At 37.1% G+C, this 19366-nt stretch overlaps 1 protein-coding gene across 12 annotated transcripts in view; it reads left to right on the top strand.

The window, feature by feature from the left end:
• CSDE1 (cold shock domain containing E1) overlaps positions 1-19366 on the top strand; it is a 41254-nt gene that overhangs the window by 13957 nt on the left and 7931 nt on the right. For 3 of the 12 annotated variants that reach the window (XM_001160588.7, XM_054686085.2, XM_003308301.6), the window contains 13 exons: positions 4337-4535; positions 6142-6251; positions 6651-6743; positions 7359-7456; positions 9689-9770; positions 10061-10189; positions 10321-10446; positions 11377-11589; positions 13551-13691; positions 13777-13941; positions 17116-17223; positions 17820-17995; positions 18875-18987. In XM_001160588.7, coding sequence (XP_001160588.2) covers positions 4337-4535; positions 6142-6251; positions 6651-6743; positions 7359-7456; positions 9689-9770; positions 10061-10189; positions 10321-10446; positions 11377-11589; positions 13551-13691; positions 13777-13941; positions 17116-17223; positions 17820-17995; positions 18875-18987 — 1753 coding nt within the window. Of the gene's footprint in view, positions 1-2556; positions 2704-4336; positions 4536-6141; positions 6252-6650; positions 6744-7358; positions 7457-9688; positions 9771-10060; positions 10190-10320; positions 10447-11376; positions 11590-13550; positions 13692-13776; positions 13942-17115; positions 17224-17819; positions 17996-18874; positions 18988-19366 lie in introns of all 12 variants that reach the window. The other 9 variants (XM_003308298.6, XM_054686110.2, XM_003308300.7 and 6 more) reach the window with 5 other exon arrangements.

Genomic DNA, 19366 nt, shown 5'->3' with positions numbered 1-19366 from the left:
GTGGATTTTTTTTTCCCCTATTTAAAAAAGAAGTCAAGTAACATTTACCTACTGGGTCCTTCCTACCACCACCTTTGTTAGCATCTTTAATTTTTTATAAACAAGGTTCTGTTAAATTATCTACTTCCATTTGTCTTCCACTTTCATGTAATTGTTTTTGTGATAACTTCCATTTTGCTTGTTTTTTGATGGTGCTGATTAAGAAATATTTGCAATGCCATTAAAATATAGTTTAGCCAAATTATTAGGAATTCTTTGAAAAGTATTAACATGTCACATGTCACATCAACTTATCTAAAGTTGTTTGAGTGGTGTGTTTCCCTTTGGAAAAATAAAATAAAGGCTTCCTCCAAATGGATAAAGGCTAGGGAAAGAGAGCTGTAGTCAGCAAAGATTCTGGGAGAAGGGGAAGGCTTTTTCAACTCTTTTGGTATGTGTCTAGGGATGAGACGAGACTCGAACAGTAGAGCCCAGATTCCAACATTCTTGTTGGGGAACAACTTAGAGTCTTAAAATGCTAGCTTTGATGCTTTCTAATTCTGGTTCAGTCTCCCTTTGGGTGAGAAAAAGAGGATTTCTATCTCCTACCTGCAGTGATGTGTGGCAGGATTGGAGACTTGAGAATGGGGATATTTTGCAGCTTTAAGGCATATATATTTCAGATCATATCATTGTGTTCTTGTTTAATAGTAATCAGAACTATAGTCTAAACATGAGGCCAAGTGCAGTGGCTCACGCCTGTAATCCCATCACTTTGGGAGGCCAGGGCGCAGTGCAGGGGCCGGATCACTTGAGGTCAGGAGTTCCAAGAACAGCCTGGCCAACATGGTGAAACCCCGTCTCTACTAAAAATACAAAATTTGGCTGGGTTTGGTGGCGCACACCTGTAGTCCCAGCTACTTGGGAGACTGAGGCAGAGGGATCACTTGAACCCAGGAGGCAGAGGTTGCAGTGAGCCAATATCGTACCACTGCACTCCAGGCTGGGTGACAGCGAGACTCCATCTCAAAAATAAATTAATTCAGCCTGGGTGACAGAGCAAGACTGTGTCTCAAAAATAAATAAATTAATTAAATAAAACAAACATAAAAGAAGCACAGCTTGAAAGTCCCTCAGTGATCTAGAATAATGGTTCTCAAGTTAATTTTATACTGCTTGTCAGTTAAAACATGTATTTTCGATATGTGTATATGTTTACAAATTGTGTAATTATAATTCTGTGTCTGCATTGTAAAACACAGTGGTACAAATAGGAAAAATGTGAAGTGAGGGATATTATAAAAAGTTTACTTGTGCAGAAATGTTCTGTTCTTGTTAGAAATACTATGTTCTGGATTGCTGGTTTTTAAGTGTTTAATTTTAAAAAGCTTTATAATATCATGAATTAGTATCAGGGAAATCTACATTTGTGTGTTGTATTGCAACTAATTTAAGTCCATATCATAGTCTTGATCTTAACTTTTTGGCATACTTACCATATCTCGTTAAATGGTTTCTTAATGTGGAGGTTGAAGAACTAGTACTAGGAATAGAAATGTCAGTTCCCTTGCTCTTTGCATGTGCTTGCCTTATCTTCCATCTGAGGTTCTTCTGTGGGAATCTTTCAACCATTTGTCTATTTGGGCTTTTTTGTTTTTCTAGGATGGAGTCTTGCTGTGTTGCCCAGGCTGGAGTGCAGTAGCACAATTTCAGCTCACTGCAACCTCCGCCTCCTGGGTTCAAGCAATTCTCATGCCTCCCCCTCCTGAGTAGCTGGGACTACAGACCCATGCCACCATGCCTGGCTAAATTTTGTATTTTTGGTAGAGACAGGCTTTCACCATGTTGGCCGTGCTTGTCCCAAACTCCTGACCTCAAGTGATCTGTCCACCCCGGCCTCCCTGTGCTGGGATTACAGGTGTGAGCCACTGCATCCGGCCTCATTTGTCTTATTTGTGAAGGTAGCTTAGTTACACTAGATAACTAAATTTATATATCTCCTTATCGGGCATACGGTAATATGGTAAGAGCAAATGAGTGAGGACTTCACTGTTGGCCTCTTTTGGAGTTCTCCACTCTTTCCTCAGAATACCTGAGTAATACATGATACTCATAGACCATCTGACATACCAACTCGGTGAAACCTAGACTATAAATACATAGTAAATATTTATAAAAGCTCATTTTTATCTCTGGGCAGAAAAATAGTCCCAGTTATTTTCTTCTGCACCCCATTGGGTTATCAGTGTGTACTCTAGGGAGACTAGTGACTAAAAATGATAGGTTCTATTTAAAGTTGATCGGCATTGAAAAGAAATTGGACTGAATAGTCTCATTCCAACAACCATCAAGAGTCTTTGTGGCATTTTCAGAATTGTTGATGTCATCGTATGTTTTAATGGCTTTAAAAAAAATACATTTCACCTTTTATAGTAATGTTAATTCTATGTATTTCCTATGTCAATAGAAATCTAATTTATATTTCGCTAAACCCAAGCTAAAAATATATATTGACTGTGAAATGTGCATTAAATTGTTATTGATCATAGTTATCAACATTATGCTATGTTATAACAGCTGTTTGAGATGGAGAACGTTTTTACTGTGTCATCAGATCCTCATCCCTCTCCTGCAGCCCCTCCTTCACTTTCTTTATCCTTATCTTCATCTTCTACCTCATCTGGGACTAAAAAACAAAAGAGGACCCCAACTTATCAGAGATCTGTAAGTCAGGAAAGCAGTCATCTCAGCTTACCTTGCTTTGTGTTAAGAGCATGACCTAGGATTGCCACTCATTCTGGTTGAAATATCTTGCAGACTCACCTTCTAACTTCCCGAATCATTTTTTTCACCTTCACTCTTGAAAACTTCAGTAGATTAGGGTCTTACTGCCCAAAGTATATCTAAGAATCAGAAGCATTATCATCACCTTGGATCTTAATAAAGATGGAAAATTTCAAATCCCCATACCTACTGAGTCTGATTTTATATTTTAACTTCTCATTTGAGAAGCCCTGGTTTACAGCCAGACCTTCTTGGTTTGAATCTTCTACTATTTGACTTTGGCAAGTCATTTAACTTCTCTGTGTCTGTTTTCTCATTGGTAAAATGAGGCGAATACAATACTTTCTTGTGGGCTTTTGTGAAAGTTAAATGAGTTAATATATGTTAAACACAGAACAGTGGCTAGTGTAGAAGAATTAGGACGTAACCACCTACAGGTGTGGTGGCTTTGATTTACGTGATTTGACCATCACACATATCGTTGACTCAAACTTTGGTTTATCTTTCTAGAATTTGTTACTCTTTTTTCCTAGTGAAAATATATCCTTTTTATTAATAATGCCCAACATTCCACTTAAATGGAAATACTTATAAATCAGATTTTCAGTGAAAGGGTCTAAAACATAATTGTAATGATTTAGAAATGTCATTACTGTGGTAAATTATAGACCTAGGCTTTGCTAAGGATTTCGTCCTGTTTTGTGCTTCACTTACAGTTTTTGTTGTTTTACTCAAAGACGGGAAAATGGAACATCCAATGTGATAGTATTTTATGACCTAGGCAGATTCCATTATATTGCTTTTAAATAGCTCCTATTTCACTAAAGAATGGGAAAGAAGTGATAGTTACAGATTTCATCAGTATGTAAAAAGTGAAGGGTTTCTTTCAGGTAAAGATTTCTTTAAATGTACCTGTGAAATGATTCAGCATTTTTAAAATGGAAATGCTTTTGCTGTCTTGGAGTTTTGTTGTCTCAGAAGTTTTCTACTGCACTATTTTGGATAGTCTTTCATTAAAGGACCTAAGCATGAATTACTCTGAAATTTTCTAGTTTAAGTATTGCATAGAAAGTTCATTTTATTGTGTTAATCTCTACTAACTTGAAATATGCCTTCCAAATGCATGACTTACTAAACAGTATTAAGGTATTGGCTGAAGTTTAAAAATAGTGTTACCAAATCTCTTAAGAGTCTTTGGTAGTTTGTGGTCGCTGTCTCTTAATATTAATTACCTTTGTTCTGAAATTGTTGTTTTAGTAATTTTCACTTCATGTAAAGGCAGCATTTGCTAATATAGTTGCTATACCTTAATATTAAACCCCAGAAATTCTATTTTTGTCTGATAAGTAGAAATTCTACCATAATTTGGGGCAATTCCCCAATATAATAAGTTGTTTCCTCTGAAATGTTTTATTAGCTAAATTAATGCTGCAGTAATAAAGTCCATAATCTTCCTTTCATTTTACTTTTTTTTGCCTTTTTATATGGAAGATTTAGTGACTTATTAACCAGACTTAATATGCTATGGAGATAATGTACAGATATGTATATATTCTTTTTCTTTTTAAAACAGATGAGCTTTGATCCAAACCTTCTCCACAACAATGGACATAATGGGTACCCTAATGGTACTTCAGCAGCACTGCGTGAAACTGGGGTTATTGAAAAACTGTTAACCTCTTACGGATTTATTCAGTGTTCAGAACGTCAAGCTAGACTTTTCTTCCACTGTTCACAGTATAATGGCAACCTGCAAGACTTAAAAGTAGGAGGTAATCTGTCAGTTCTCCTTTGTAAAAATGTAATCACAAAATTTGTCTTGCATATCAATTTGTTCATGAGTGTTTTTCAAAAAAAAGTTTTATGTAAATTAAAACATTTTGGACTTTTAGTTGTACTGTTTAGTGAAGAATATCTGTATAAACCAGCAGAATCCTTAAAAGATTATATTTGCATATATTTACAATAAATGCTTAGAAGATTTCATTGTTGTTCCCCATAATGATGACTGTTTACCCGTAAGATTTTAAGCCAGTAGGAATATTGAACTTTTGTAATGTTACTTATGATTATTCTGTCAGGTACTATTTTGGGTAGTACCTGAAAAAAGTAATCCTTAGAGTGTCACCTCTTAGAAACTGGGCGCGGTGGCTTACGCCTGTAATCCCAGCACTTTGGGAGGCCGAGGCGGGCAGATCACGAGGTCAGGAGATGAGACCATCCTGGCTAACACGGTGAAACCCCGTCTCTACTAAAAATACAAAAAATTAGCTGGGCGTGGTGGCAGGCACCTGTAGTCCCAGCTACTCGGGAGGCTGAAGCAGGAGAATGGTGTGAACCTGGGAGGCGGAGCTTGCAGTGAGCCAAGATGCCACCACTGCACTCCAGCCTGGGCGACAGAGCGAGACCCCGTCTCAAAAAAAAAAAAAAAAAAAAGTCACCTCTTAGATTATATGGAAATTCATTGTGGCTGACACCATACAAATTATTTCACAGGCCTGGCATGGTGGCTCATGCCTGTATTCCCAGCATTTTGGGAGGCCAGGGCAAGTGGATTGCTTGAGCTCAGGAATTCAAGACCAGCTTGCAGCCTGGGCAACATGGCAAAACCCCATCTCTACAAAAAATGCAAAAATTAGCTGAGGAAGGTGACATGTGCCTGTAGTCCCAGCTACTAAGTAGACTGAGGTGGGAGGATCGCTTGAGCCCGCAAGGTAGAGGTTGCAGTGAGCTTTGATCGTGCCGCTGCACTCCAGCTTGGGTGACAGGGAGACTGTCTCAAAAAAAAACGTTTTTATATGTGAAAGTGTTTGGCTTACTAAAGGACTGAAATTATGAGGCCTCTGTGCATTTTTAAAAAACGTTTGAGAAAAGAGTCAGTATAATAGCTAACAAGATGCATGCTGTAGGAACATTGTTTTGGTTAATCCTCATGGCAGTCCTGTTAGGAATTATTCTCCTTTTACAGGAGAAAACTGAGGTACAGAGGAGTTTAAAAAAAAAATCGCCAAAGGTTATGATTGTTAAGTCATCTCATTTGTAGTATGTGTAAATGCCATAAAAACTAAGATTAAGACATGGCTGTCTTAGCATAAGATGGTGGTTCTGAAACATTTGTGTGTATCAGAATTATGTGGAAGGCTTGTTAAAACACAGATTGCTATACTTGATCCCCAGAGTTTGTCTTTGGCTAGGACTAGAGTTAGGCCCAGTATTTCTTTTAAGCTCCCAGGTGATGTTAGTGCTGCTGGTCCAGGGACCACACTTTGAAAACCACTGGTCTAAGGCAATTCAAATGCTATGTTAAGTATAGCTTGGAAGCAATATATCGTTTCGCAAAAATCAGTTCAACAAACATAACACATTATTTATTTTTAGATGATGTTGAATTTGAAGTATCATCGGACCGACGGACTGGGAAACCCATTGCTGTTAAACTGGTGAAGATAAAACAAGAAATCCTCCCTGAAGAACGAATGAATGGACAAGTTAGTGACTTTGATGCTTTGTGTTTTTTTAGGGCCCTGCATTTGCATATCTTTCACATTAGAAAAGGAAGATTCTCCCCATCTCCTCAGTTTGCACGAAAGAGAGCTATAGTATATAAAGATTACTATTTTAAAATTAATCAAAAGCACTGGCATTTCTTGACCTGAAATAAAAATATGGTCAGGACTCAATTGGGTTTTTACATATAACCCTGAGTCAATGCTTACAGTCAATTTACATACTGTAAGTTTGAAACTTGGCAGCATGACATCCTCTTGTGGATCATATTAAAATGCATCCCTGTATATAGTATAGAGGATATTAAAATTCAGTTTATATTGCACAGTGCTGCTCCTGAAATGATTAGCAATGGAAATTTTTTTTTTTTTGACTGGTAGGTTGTGTGCGCTGTTCCTCACAACTTAGAGAGTAAATCTCCAGCTGCCCCGGGTCAGAGTCCAACAGGGAGTGTATGCTACGAACGTAATGGGGTAAACTTGTGTATTTTTCTTAAACCTTTGCCTGATCCACCATGTGATCTATAAGCGTACTTTAAAATTCAAAATAGAAAACGTAAGCTGCAATTGTTAAAATCAGTTTTAAATTTGGTTTCTAAGAGGCTTCAAATGCAGCATAATCAAAAAATTTAAAAAGAAAAATTCCATAGGACTTCCAAGTGTCTTAGTTTGCCCAAGTATGACCTTAGTTAGAACATTAAGGTAAAATGTTCCTTTTAATCACTTTTTTGGGGGTTGTGGGGGGGATCTTTTTCTGGTTTCTTTTAAGCACTAACACCAGCTTTTTTTGTTTGGAATGCCTTATATAAAATTGTTTTTTTGAAATGTAACTATAGTCTCTGGGCAAATGCTTCCACGTGTGTAAGCTTTTTGAAGTTGGATTGCTGCTCAGCTGTGGGCTCGCAGAAGTCATCAGCACCATGGAGGGGAAGTGTGTGTTTATATGAATAAAGTGACTTGTCATAAAGCATTTAATTTTAAGAAATTTGGCTTAAAATGCCAGTATAAGAGGTTTTTAAGTAAGTAAATCACAGTATACAGTGAATATGCATCCTGCCAAAATAGTAATAATGATTTATTAATTCACAGGAAGTGTTTTATCTGACTTACACCCCTGAAGATGTCGAAGGGAACGTTCAGCTGGAAACTGGAGATAAAATAAACTTTGTAATTGATAACAATAAACAGTAAGTTCTTTTTTAAAAAATTTTCTCACCTAAGCGGTTTTTTTTTCCCCCCCTCCATTAAGAAATTTGAATAGAGTTAAAAACCTAACTTGTAAGTCTGGATAGTTTTCATGAACTTTCAATTCATCAACTAATGCTTTGAGGTCTATGAATATTGTATTACAGCCATGATGCAGGGTCTCAGAGGAAGATGATAATTAAAACATTGTTAGGCATTTTAAGGACTTGTTCTAGAGATCATTGAAGGTTTTTCAAAAAATAGTGCTTTGAGGTAAGTTTTGAGGGAGGGGTATAGTCACTAGAGAGGTGAGAAAAAAGCATTATGATTAGAAGTATCATGACATGTTGGGGGAAAATGGCCAAAAGTTTGGTCGAACTGACCAGAAGGTAAAGTTTGAGCGTTCTTCTATGTAGGAATCTGCGGTGTTTAAAACAAGGAAGTGTGATTGGTTTAGATCTTTGGAGGTGGTGGAAGTGGTAGACTTTTGAAAGGTGGGGATGCTGTTGACCAGAGGCAGTGATGTGAGAGTTAACGTGAAAGATGACCGCCTGATATGGATAGACTAAGAGGATGGGGTGGAGGAGTCAAGTCATATTGAGAAGATAGAATCATCAATCTTAATTGATTTGATAAAGGTGGGGTTGGAATTAAAGGGAGTCCCAAATACTGTTTTTCTGGCCTGGCCTACTGGGCAGATGATGGTACCATAAACTGGGCTAAGGAGACATAAGGAGAATGTTCAAGGTGGGAAAAGAATCATACTTATCTTGGCAATTTTTGAGTGTGAGATGTTTGTGATATATCTGGGTAGAGATATCAAATCTACAGTTGCGTGTATAGGTCTGAGACTTAGACCTATAAGTCTAAGGTCTATTTCCTGCCTATAGGGGGAGTATATAGAGCTGTAGAATTCATCAGCATACACAGTTAAGGAAAATGTAGTTAAGAAAGCCCAGGGAGAATATTATTTTTATCTTGGCATAGGAGAGATGAGAGATGCAAGAGGAGAAGGAAATTAAAATAGAAAGTTGGAGAAAGTGCTAGTAATGTACCTTCCAGTAGCATGTGGAGGGAAAAGTCCTAAGAGCATGTCTGGGATTATCTGCCTTGAACCTTATCTCTTTCTTGGCAAGCCTTGAAGGAATCAGATTGTGTTGTAGGTGTGGTTATTATTAGTTACAGTCTGAAGGCCTCAATTTATATAGTTGTTAATCTCAGAACAGCCTTACTTGCTAAGTTTCTTCATCTGTAAAATGACGTATAAGTTCTCACAAAGTTACTTGTCGATGTTCATACTGCTTTTAAATAGCAGGCATTTAAATTCCCATCTGACTCTAAAGCCTTTTCACTGCAGTAAGTTACAAAAGCAGGTAGAATTTTTCTGGTGTCTTTGTTAGTCTGTAACATTTTTTTAAATAAAAAGCACATTTTGGGTTATTTGTCCGTGAAAAATTAAGGGAAGTAATTGCTTGGTGTATAGGTCTTTTCTTAAAACATTTAGACTAACAGTACCATTATGTCTTATACAGTCTATGTTATCTTAAAAACAAAATTGAATTTACATCGCTGCTACACAAATATGAGGGCATAAAAGCAACATGTGGTGTCTCTAACTTGTTTCCATTCTCCAATGGAGGTGGATATCATTACTTTTAAAAGCATAGCAAGTTCTCTTAAAATCACTTCATTTACTCAACTTTTATGGCTATTTACTCAGAAATAATTAATGAGATAGCTACTAAATTTAGCACTCACTGAAAATAGAGACCATCTCCTATTTATCTCTGCATCACCAGTACCTTACTTTGCCACAGATTATACCTACACAAATGTTTGTTCAATGAATAACCTTTATAAGACTTTAGTATTCCCCACCTTTGGTAGCATTCGCTTTGTGGCTTTATTTCAGTTATTTTGTTGAAATAGAAAAACAAAGTAGAACATCATGCACCCATGTGTAAGTTTGTAAAAAAGCAAATCTTCCAACAACAGTCCCAGAGAAAAATGACCTATATATATATTTGCCAAACGTAGAAGGCTAAGGAGTTAAAGTCCTTTGCATATAAAGCCATATGAAAATAATCAAATGTCATAAACCCTGTATTTATTCTTAGTGATGATAGAATTCTTGAAGCCCCAGGAAACTAGTTTCTTTAGACTCATATCTAAGCAGGCCAATACATTTTTAATCCCTGTTTCATTCCTCCTCCCTGCAATTATTTTTTTTCTAGTACTGGTGCTGTAAGTGCTCGCAACATTATGCTGTTGAAAAAGAAACAAGCCCGCTGTCAGGGAGTAGTTTGTGCCATGAAGGTAAGTGTTAAATTTGAGAAACTTGAGTTTTCTTTGGCCACTTGAAATGTTGTACTTCAAACTCCAGCCTTTGTTTTTTTTTTTCTTTTTTATCTTACCCTTTAAAAATATTTCACTGTTAACCTCAAAAGTAGTCTCTTAAAATTGGCTGTTTAATTGATAATATTAGGTTGTACCAAATTATATTATTGTGACTACAGTATAATTTTACAAAAATTACTGGTTTTAAGTTGTAATCATAAATTTGTACAGAGTGGTAATAATGTTCTTGGTTTTTTGTTTTGCTTCAGGAGGCATTTGGCTTTATTGAAAGAGGTGATGTTGTAAAAGAGATATTCTTTCACTATAGTGAATTTAAGGGTGACTTAGAAACCTTACAGCCTGGCGATGATGTGGAATTCACAATCAAGGACAGAAATGTAAGACAGTCAGTTAACTTGATCTTTGGCCTTTTAAGATCAGAGTTGGTTTATGTTTTTAAGAAACACTTAAAATTGTGTGATTCTTCCTTCCTCTGTCCCCCCACCACCTCCAACCCCTTCTGATTTAGGGTAAAGAAGTTGCAACAGATGTCAGACTATTGCCTCAAGGAACAGTCATTTTTGAAGATATCAGCATTGAACATTTTGAAGGAACTGTAACCAAAGTTATCCCAAAAGTACCCAGTAAAAACCAGGTAAATAATCTTTTTCAGGAGAGTCCTATTTCGCCTCAGTAGTAATAGAATAATATGGTGTGGTATACTGAGATTTTATCTTATTCAGTTAATATAATGTGGTAGTGGAACAACTAAGGACCTCTTCTTACGTATATTTAAACTAAAAGAGAAACCAGATTTATATATCCATAAATCTGGTGTGTGTTTTTTTTGTTTTTGTTTTTTTTTTCTTCTTTTTTTGTGACAGAGTCTCACTCTGTCGCCAGGCTGGAGTGCAGTGGCGCGATCTCGGCTCACTGCAACCTCCGCCTCCCGGGTTTAAGCGATTCTCCTGCCTCAGCCTCCCAAGTAGCTGGGACTACAAGGGCATGCCACCACACCCAGCTAATTTTTGTATTCTTAGTAAAGACGGGGTTTCACCCTGTTGGCAAGGATGGTCTCGATCTCTTGACCTTGCGATCTGTCCACCTTGGCCTCCCAAAGTGCTGGGATTACAGGTATGAGCCACCTCGCCCAGCCAAATATGTATTTTTTTTTACTGGGTGATGAAAAAAGGCCAAAGAAGAAAATGCTAATTAAATTGGAAAGCACCTGATTGGATTAGACTGCAGTTCAGGTGTACATTTGTTCCCTCCTCTGCCCCTGCCCTACCCCTCTAGTTTGTGGGGAAGGTGAGGACACAAGTGGTGTCATTCCTGGAAAAATTCCTTAAATAAAATCTTTTGGTACCAGAGTGCTGGGTCTTAATTGCATTGTTGTAAATTTATGGTTGACTCGTGTGACCATAGACCATGAAGCTTTCACATTGGACTTACGTTGTCAACACCTTTTTTCGCTTCAGGGAACTAAGTTAAAAATAACATGGGTTTACTATGTGTTCTTCTTGTTTGACTTAGAACTAGGAAGGATGAGAAATCTCCAGCTAAAATCGTTTTTCCTTCTCATCAGAATGACCCATTGCCAGGACGCATCAAAGTTGACTTTGTGATCCCTAAAGAACTTCCCTTTGGAGACAAAGATACGAAATCCAAGGTGACCCTGCTGGAAGGTGACCATGTTAGGTTTAATATTTCAACAGACCGACGTGACAAATTAGAACGAGCAACCAATATAGAAGTTCTGTCAAATACATTTCAGTTCACTAATGAAGCCCGAGAAATGGTAAGTGTTGGATATTACTGGATATGTATCTAATATGCGAAAGCCAATGTTATATTCAAGTTTATACTACTAAATTAAAATTTTTCTTAAGTTAAATGACCCTAATGGGCATTTACCTTGTTAAGGTGATTAAGAATCATACACATTTGAGTCAGTCTGGGTTATCTCTGGCAGTTATCTTGGAAATATATGTGAAAAAATTTTTGAATGGAAATCTGGACAGGATTACTAAGATATTTTTAGAGTCAGTGATTCTCAGGCCCTTAATATGAAAAGTAAGAAAATTTAAGTTCATCATTGTAGAAAGTATATTTTCCCAAACTATTTCCTAAGACATTTAATCAGTGGTTTCTGTTTTTAGGAAACACAATTCTTCCTCCAGTGTGGTCCAGGGAAGCCAAAAGATTGAACACCCATGATCTAGACACTAGATCACACATAAAATACACTAACAGCAATGATAGCTGATGAGCTTTTTTTTAAAAAAAAAATCATAGGCACGGTGGCTCACACCTGTAATCCCAGCACTTTGGGAGGCTGAGGCGGGTGATCACTTGAGGTCAGGAGTTCAAGACCAGCCTGGCCAACATGGTAAAACCCCGTCTCTACTAAAAATAGAAAAATTAGCCAGGTGTGATGGTGGGCGCCTGTAATCCTAACTACTCAGGAGGCTGAGACAGGAGAATCGCTTGAACCCAGGAGGCAGAGGTTGCAGTAAGCCAATACCATGCCGTTGCCCTGCAACCTGGGTGACAGAAGAAGACTGTCTCAAAAAAATAATCGCAAAAACATCTCATCATGTTTTAAGAAGGTTTAACAATTTGTTGTGTTGGGCCACATTCAGAGCTGTCCTAGGCCATGGTTTGGACAAGCTTGCAATTAAACCAGAGTCAAAAAGGTTTTGTTTTGGCAGAACTTCACAAATTGTTTTTTAAGAGTTTGTGTCTGGGAGTGGCATAAACCAACCAGATTTTTTCCCAAACATGTTTTATGAACTCATTTTCTCAGACATAATTTGCATTTAGTTATGTTTGGGATCATATCATCTACACTATAACTCAGTGTTGCCAGTGGAACTGGGTACATTGAATGAAAATTTAAGTTTCTTGAGTTTTTTTTAATCCTTTGCCTTTGAAGAACTGGTTGTATTTGACACAGTGTATTTAACTTTAAAAGTTTGTAAGTCTGAATGTGTGTTTTTTTTTTTTTTTTTTTTTTTTTTTTTACATTTTCAAAGGCAAGATCTGTTTTGCTTTACGGTATGGAAAATATAACTTGGCTACCGTCAGGACTTGGCAAGGATTAAATGTCAAAATATTGTTTAGGTCATATTTAAAACTTACAGAATCACTTCTGCAGTGAGCAGATATGTAGTATGTAATACAATAGCAGATTGATAATTTGTGTTCATTGTTTCATTAAACATGAGTATCTACCATGTTCCAGGTACTCTTGATACACTAGCCTTACAAAGCTGATAATTCAGTAAGAAGGAAAAAAAAAAAGAGAAAAGATTTCATATATTTTATTCTTCAGATGTAAATTTTAACTCTTTCCTGGGCCTAAACTCATGCAATTTTTGAGGTAGAGACTAGAGAAGTGCCTTTGTCTACTTTGGAATTATGGTCTGTAAATTAGTGAAGTTTCTGGAGATTATATTGTCATTAGACTTGGGCTTTTATGAAATACATTGTGTTCATGTGTTTACGTTCAAATGTGGTAATTTTTTCTAGTGCATATTTGCCAGGAAGTAGCAATTGGAGAGTCTTAGAAAATTGCTCAGGTTACGTTACTTTGTTGAAAGCAATGAGTTTGTACTTGAGAACAGTTCAAATGTGGATACAGTATTTGTGTCACATCAGAGAAAATTCCTGATGAATTTAACTTGATGGTGGTTGTAAAGTTGAATGTTGCCTTCTTGACAAGTTTCACAGCCAGTGAAAATATTATTTGGGTTTCAGGGTGTGATTGCTGCCATGAGAGATGGTTTTGGTTTCATCAAGTGTGTGGATCGTGATGTTCGTATGTTCTTCCACTTCAGTGAAATTCTGGATGGGAACCAGCTCCATATTGCAGATGAAGTAGAGTTTACTGTGGTTCCTGTGAGTTGTTTCTGAGAAAAGTTGGGAGGTGTTTCTTGATGCTTTCTTTTTCAATTGAGAGTTAATTTTGTTTTATCATTTTTAGGATATGCTCTCTGCTCAAAGAAATCATGCTATTAGGATTAAAAAACTTCCCAAGGGCACGGTTTCATTTCATTCCCATTCAGATCACCGTTTTCTGGGCACGGTAGAAAAAGAAGCCACTTTTTCCAATCCTAAAACCACTAGCCCAAATAAAGGCAAAGAGAAGGTAGGTTTTGCATAATCCAAATGATTTTTGTAGCTGTTTATTTCTCTTCTGCTTTAACAGCACATAGTAATAGAGTACATATAATCAGCGGAAGTTTGTCTCTTTCAGAATTTCTGTCATATTAACAGTGAACTAAACAAAGTAAGGTTCCTTAACCTTGGGATTATTGACATTTTGGGATGAATGATTCTTTACTATGGGGGATGGGATGTTTAGCAGCATTTCTGGCCTCTACCGACTGGAAGTTAGTATTCTGACCCCTTTTCCCTGCCTCCCATTGTGACAGCCAAAAATGTGTCCAGACATTGCCAAATGTCCCCTGGGAGGCAAACTCATTCCAAGTAGAGAACTAGTTATATAAAATGATAGTACTGTCTTCCAGGCAATTTAAAACTTTCAAAGTTGGGTGTATCCTCAGTTCACACATTTAAATTTCATTTATTGAAAAATCCACTAAATAGGAAATAGAAAGATGTCTGAGATGAATTCTCCTTTCAAGTTAATAACAAATTGAGAGTTTTATAGAAACAAGTAATTCATATAGAATATAAAATATTGCTATTGAAGGTCAGCGATAGTGCTCTGGTGAAAGTTAACTGGTAGGGTATGTGATGGTTTTACTAATGGAGACAGGAAAGAGCATTCTTCACAGAGTAAAAGTATAGATGAGAAAAATTCAGGGTTTCTTTAGGAAGCAATGAGTAACTAGTCTGACAGGAATTTTTTTTTTTTTTTTTTTTTTTTTTTTGGTTTTGTGTGTGGGTTTTTGTTGGTGAGGGAGGTTAGGAGAAATAAGGATGAAAAATCAGGATCCAGCTAGACTGGGAGGGTGTTGATTGCTGCGCTAAAGAATTTAGACCTTATTGTCAGGTGCGGTGGCTCACACCTGTAAACCCAGCACTTTGGGAGGCTGAGGCGGGCGGATCACGAGGTCAGGAGATTGAGACCATCCTGGCTAACATGGTGAAACCCCGTCTCTACAAAAAATACAAAAAAATTAGCCGGGCATAGTGGTGGGCACCTGTAATCTCAGCTACTCGGGAGGCTGAGGCAGGAGAATGGCGTGAACCCGGGAGGCGGAGCTTGCAGTGAGCTGAGATGGCGCCATTGCACTCCATCCTGGGCGACTGAGTGAGACTCCGTCTCCAAAAAAAAAATTTAGACCTTGTTCTGTACTTCAAGGAAAAGATTTCTTTTGGATAATGACATCAGGTATGTGCTTTGGGAGAGTAATGGCAGCAATATGAAGCCTAGATGGGATGGAGAAAGACAAAAGATGAAAAGGATTACTATGAAATTACTTGGATAGTTAAGGTAGTCCTTGAACTAGGCACACAGATAGTGACTATAGACAAGTGAAGGTACATGAGAGATACTGGAAAGTCATGTTATAATTTAATAATTGCTATTAGCCAGAAAGAGCAAGGCTAGTATCTTGCTTATCACTTACTGTAGCTTGGGAAATTATTTCACCTCTGAGCTTCAGTTTTTAAATTTCAAAAATGATTGTGTAATAGTTTAAAAAGCCCTCGAAGTACCTAGCTCATAATAGGAATCTCGCATGTGACAGATGATACTGTTAACAAAAATAAAAATACACTTCAGTTGGGCTTATTTTTAATAACTTTTAATTCTTGGAATGCTCTGCTTCCCAAATGTGTCTGGCAAAACTGGCTTGATGAAGAGAGCCTTTGTGTGAGACTTTCCCTGCCATTTTTTGTTTTTTTTTTCTTTCTTAGTCCAACAGTACCCTAGTAAATCCTCTGTCATCGTGCTTCTTACAGTATATAACATTTACCTGTTAATGAATCTGTCTCTGCTGCACTGGACTCCCTCAGGGCAGGGATTCTCCTATCTCTATTTAATATATTTGATGTATAGTATATTGTCAGCTGTTGATGTTGAAGTTGGTGAGTTAAGAGCAAAAAGTGAACAGTAAGCTTTTGAGTTTGGTTGTGGAAAAGTTGATGACATTGGAGTCAGACCTGAATTCACTGACATTGTTCTCAACCAAACTCAAATCCTCTGGATTATTTTGCGCTGGGTTTTGTAACCTTGGTAAGGTTTACTTAATTCCTCAGATTTCCCCAATTTGTAAAATGAGGGAAAAGAGAAACTATGGAGATGATTTTGTACAAGATTAATTTGATAATACATAATACCTGGTAATGTTGTAAGTGTTCAATAAATTATTATATAGCAGTTATGGAAGGAATGTGATTGGTAGAAGAGGAAAATGAATTGGTTTTGAATATATCATAGTTTGTAATGAGGACTGGAGTTTAGGAAGGAAGTCAGGGCTAGAGTAGGGATGTGGGCATTATCTTCATAGAAATGTTGAAACCATAAAATCAGTATAATTTATGTAGTTGCTGTACACTGTCATTACTTAACGGTGTGATTCAATACGACACACCTGAACTTTCTTAGACTTTTATTTTTTTAGTCAAGTGCAGTAATGAGAAGGGGGGAAAGAGGAGAACAAGGAAGTTCGATCTGTAGCTGACTGAACAATCGAGATAACCCACTACCTTCAGACCAGCCCTTAGATTTTTTAAGAGTTAATCATTCTTACACGTAAGATGGCTGAAATGTTGTTTCTCCTTGAAGTCTGGTATTAAAAAAAAATTGTTGAAATACTAGTATGTCATAATTTTTAATCATCTACTTTATGTCAAGTACTTGAACTGTGCTAGATCATACACCAGATTATCCTGCATTGTTAAGTATATTGATTGACATTATATATTAAATACTGTGCAAGGTGCTGTGTGCTACTAAAAGAGGATACTTCAGCAGCTTCTTTAGGAAATACTAAAGCTTCTTGCCCTTACAGAATTTCCACTTCCTTGGAAATAACATGCCCAGTTTAATTTCTGATTGGCTATGAGGAGCGCAGGTGTATTAAACATTTTCAGTAAGCTTTTTTCTCCTCAATAGCAAAAATTAGATTCTTAAGATTGAAAGACCAATTAAAAATTATAGCAGACTGAGCTAGTCTTAAGGCAAGACTACCTTTTATTCATATGAATAATCTTTTAGAAAATGCTGGAATAAGACATTTTTACAGCTGTACCAATCCTTTGGCACAAGAATATGTAAGAACTATAGTTGTTTTTATTGATTTTTGTTCTTGAGATTGTTTTCATTCTGTTTTTGACTGTATCTCTTTAGGAGGCTGAGGATGGCATTATTGCTTATGATGACTGTGGGGTGAAACTGACTATTGCTTTTCAAGCCAAGGATGTGGAAGGATCTACTTCTCCTCAAATAGGAGATAAGGCAAGATAATTCTGTTCATTCGAGAGAGGGTTAAGAGTTGTCATCTTAATCATAAATCCTGCAGGATGGGTTCTTCAAATTTTATGAAGTTTTGCTGAAATATATTTTGTGCTTAAGAGAAATACATGAATATCTTATATTTGAAAGCAGCTTATTAAAAGTGTCTGTCAAGCTCTTTGTTAATCAAAGCCTTGTTAATCTAGCTGTTTAAACATTAGATAAAACATGCTTAATAAAATCGTTATTGGTAAGAAAGTTAAAACAGTTACTACTGAAACATTATCAAAGTAAAAGCACACCAAAGATTTTACGTTGTTGTTCATTTTTTCTCATACTTAATATGTTTGGTTTTTGGATAGCCCTCTAGAGAAATTCAGAATCTATAAGGAATACAGACTGAAAGATAAAAGTTTGATCCTTTGTGAAAAGTGGGATGAGACATAAATGTTTTGGTGAAAATCAATTTCATTGAAGTAATAACAAAGGATATTTGGAATGAAAAGCATGCGCTGGGGGAGTTATAGGTCTTGTTTTCTGAGTTAAGGAGATTGGTGTGGAAGTGATATGGTGTTAATAAGCATCCTTAATTTTCACAGGTTGAATTTAGTATTAGTGACAAACAGAGGCCTGGACAGCAGGTTGCAACTTGTGTGCGACTTTTAGGTCGTAATTCTAACTCCAAGAGGCTCTTGGGTTATGTGGCAACTCTGAAGGATAATTTTGGATTTATTGAAACAGCCAATCATGATAAGGAAATCTTTTTCCATTACAGGTAAGGCGTGACTTTCAGGAACTTTACAGCTAACTTACCATCCATTCTTTGGTGTTGGAATAAAAAACATTTAGTATTGATTGATTATACTTGTTGAGGTCCAGATTTCATATTGGTAGAATTATGGCAAGGTATAAACTGAAGTTAATCACTGATCTTACTATATACAGAGCCTGTGGCCAAAAGAAATAGAAAGGCCTGTGCCGCCTTATTTTTTGTGTTGGTACCATAGAGTTGGCCATTTGGTGTATAATATAGTGGTTAAGAGTAAGGGGTCTGACTGGGTGTGGTGGCTCATGCCTATAATCCCAGCACTTTGGGGGCTGAGGCAGGTGGATCCCTTGAGCCCAGGAGTTCGAGGCCAGCCTGGGCAACACGGTGAAACTCCATCTCCACAAAAAATACCAAAATTAGCCTGACATGGTGGTGCATACCTGTAGTCTCACCAACTCAGGAGGCTGATGTGGGAGGACCACTTGATCCTGGGAGGCAGAGGTTGCAGTAAGCTGAGATCGCACCACTGTACTCCAGCCTAGCTGACAGAGTGAGACTCTGTCTCAAAAAAAAAAATAAAAAGTAAGGGTTCTTAGAACCAGACAGTTCAGTTTTTGAATCTAGGCCCTGCCACTTTATACCTGTGTAATTTTTACCAAATAACTTCTTGGTATCTTAGTTTCATTATCCTGAAGTTAGGGATAATGTTACCTCTTCATGGGGCATTCTCGAGGATTAAATGAGTCAATACATAGAAAGTACTTAAAATGGTGTCTAATGTAAATAAGCATGCCATGCCATGACTGTTACTGTAAAATAAAGACTGCCTGTTACTGTTGATGTTTATGGTAATGTTTAGTTAAATGTCATTTCCTTTCTCCTTAGTGAGTTCTCTGGTGATGTTGATAGCCTGGAACTGGGGGACATGGTCGAGTATAGCTTGTCCAAAGGCAAAGGCAACAAAGTCAGTGCAGAAAAAGTGAACAAAACACACTCAGGTAATAAATTGTGACTTCTTATTCAGCCTGTGCTTTTAAGTGGGAGATAAAGGATGGAGTAGTAGAGGGAGATGAGGCCTAATTATTCTACATCAGTCATTCTCATGTGCGATTCCATAGAACAGCAGCATCACCTGGTTGCTTGTTAGAAATATACGTTCTCTGACCCTATCCCATACCCACTGAAACTCTGTGAGTGGGCATTCTCTTTTAATAAATCCTTTAGGTGATTCTGGTATACACTGAAGTTTGAGAAGGATTGGCCTAGATATTTTAGGAAATTTGCTTTATATTTTCAATTCATTGTCTTCTTTTGAAAAATAACCCCGGGATAGCCAGCTGTGGTAGTGGATGCCTGTAGTCACAGTTACTTGGGAGG

This window comes from Pan troglodytes, chromosome 1, assembly GCF_028858775.2.
Source record: "Pan troglodytes isolate AG18354 chromosome 1, NHGRI_mPanTro3-v2.0_pri, whole genome shotgun sequence".
In the NCBI taxonomy this organism is placed as follows: domain Eukaryota; kingdom Metazoa; phylum Chordata; class Mammalia; order Primates; family Hominidae; genus Pan; species Pan troglodytes.
This window is presented reverse-complemented; position numbering and strand designations above follow the sequence as displayed.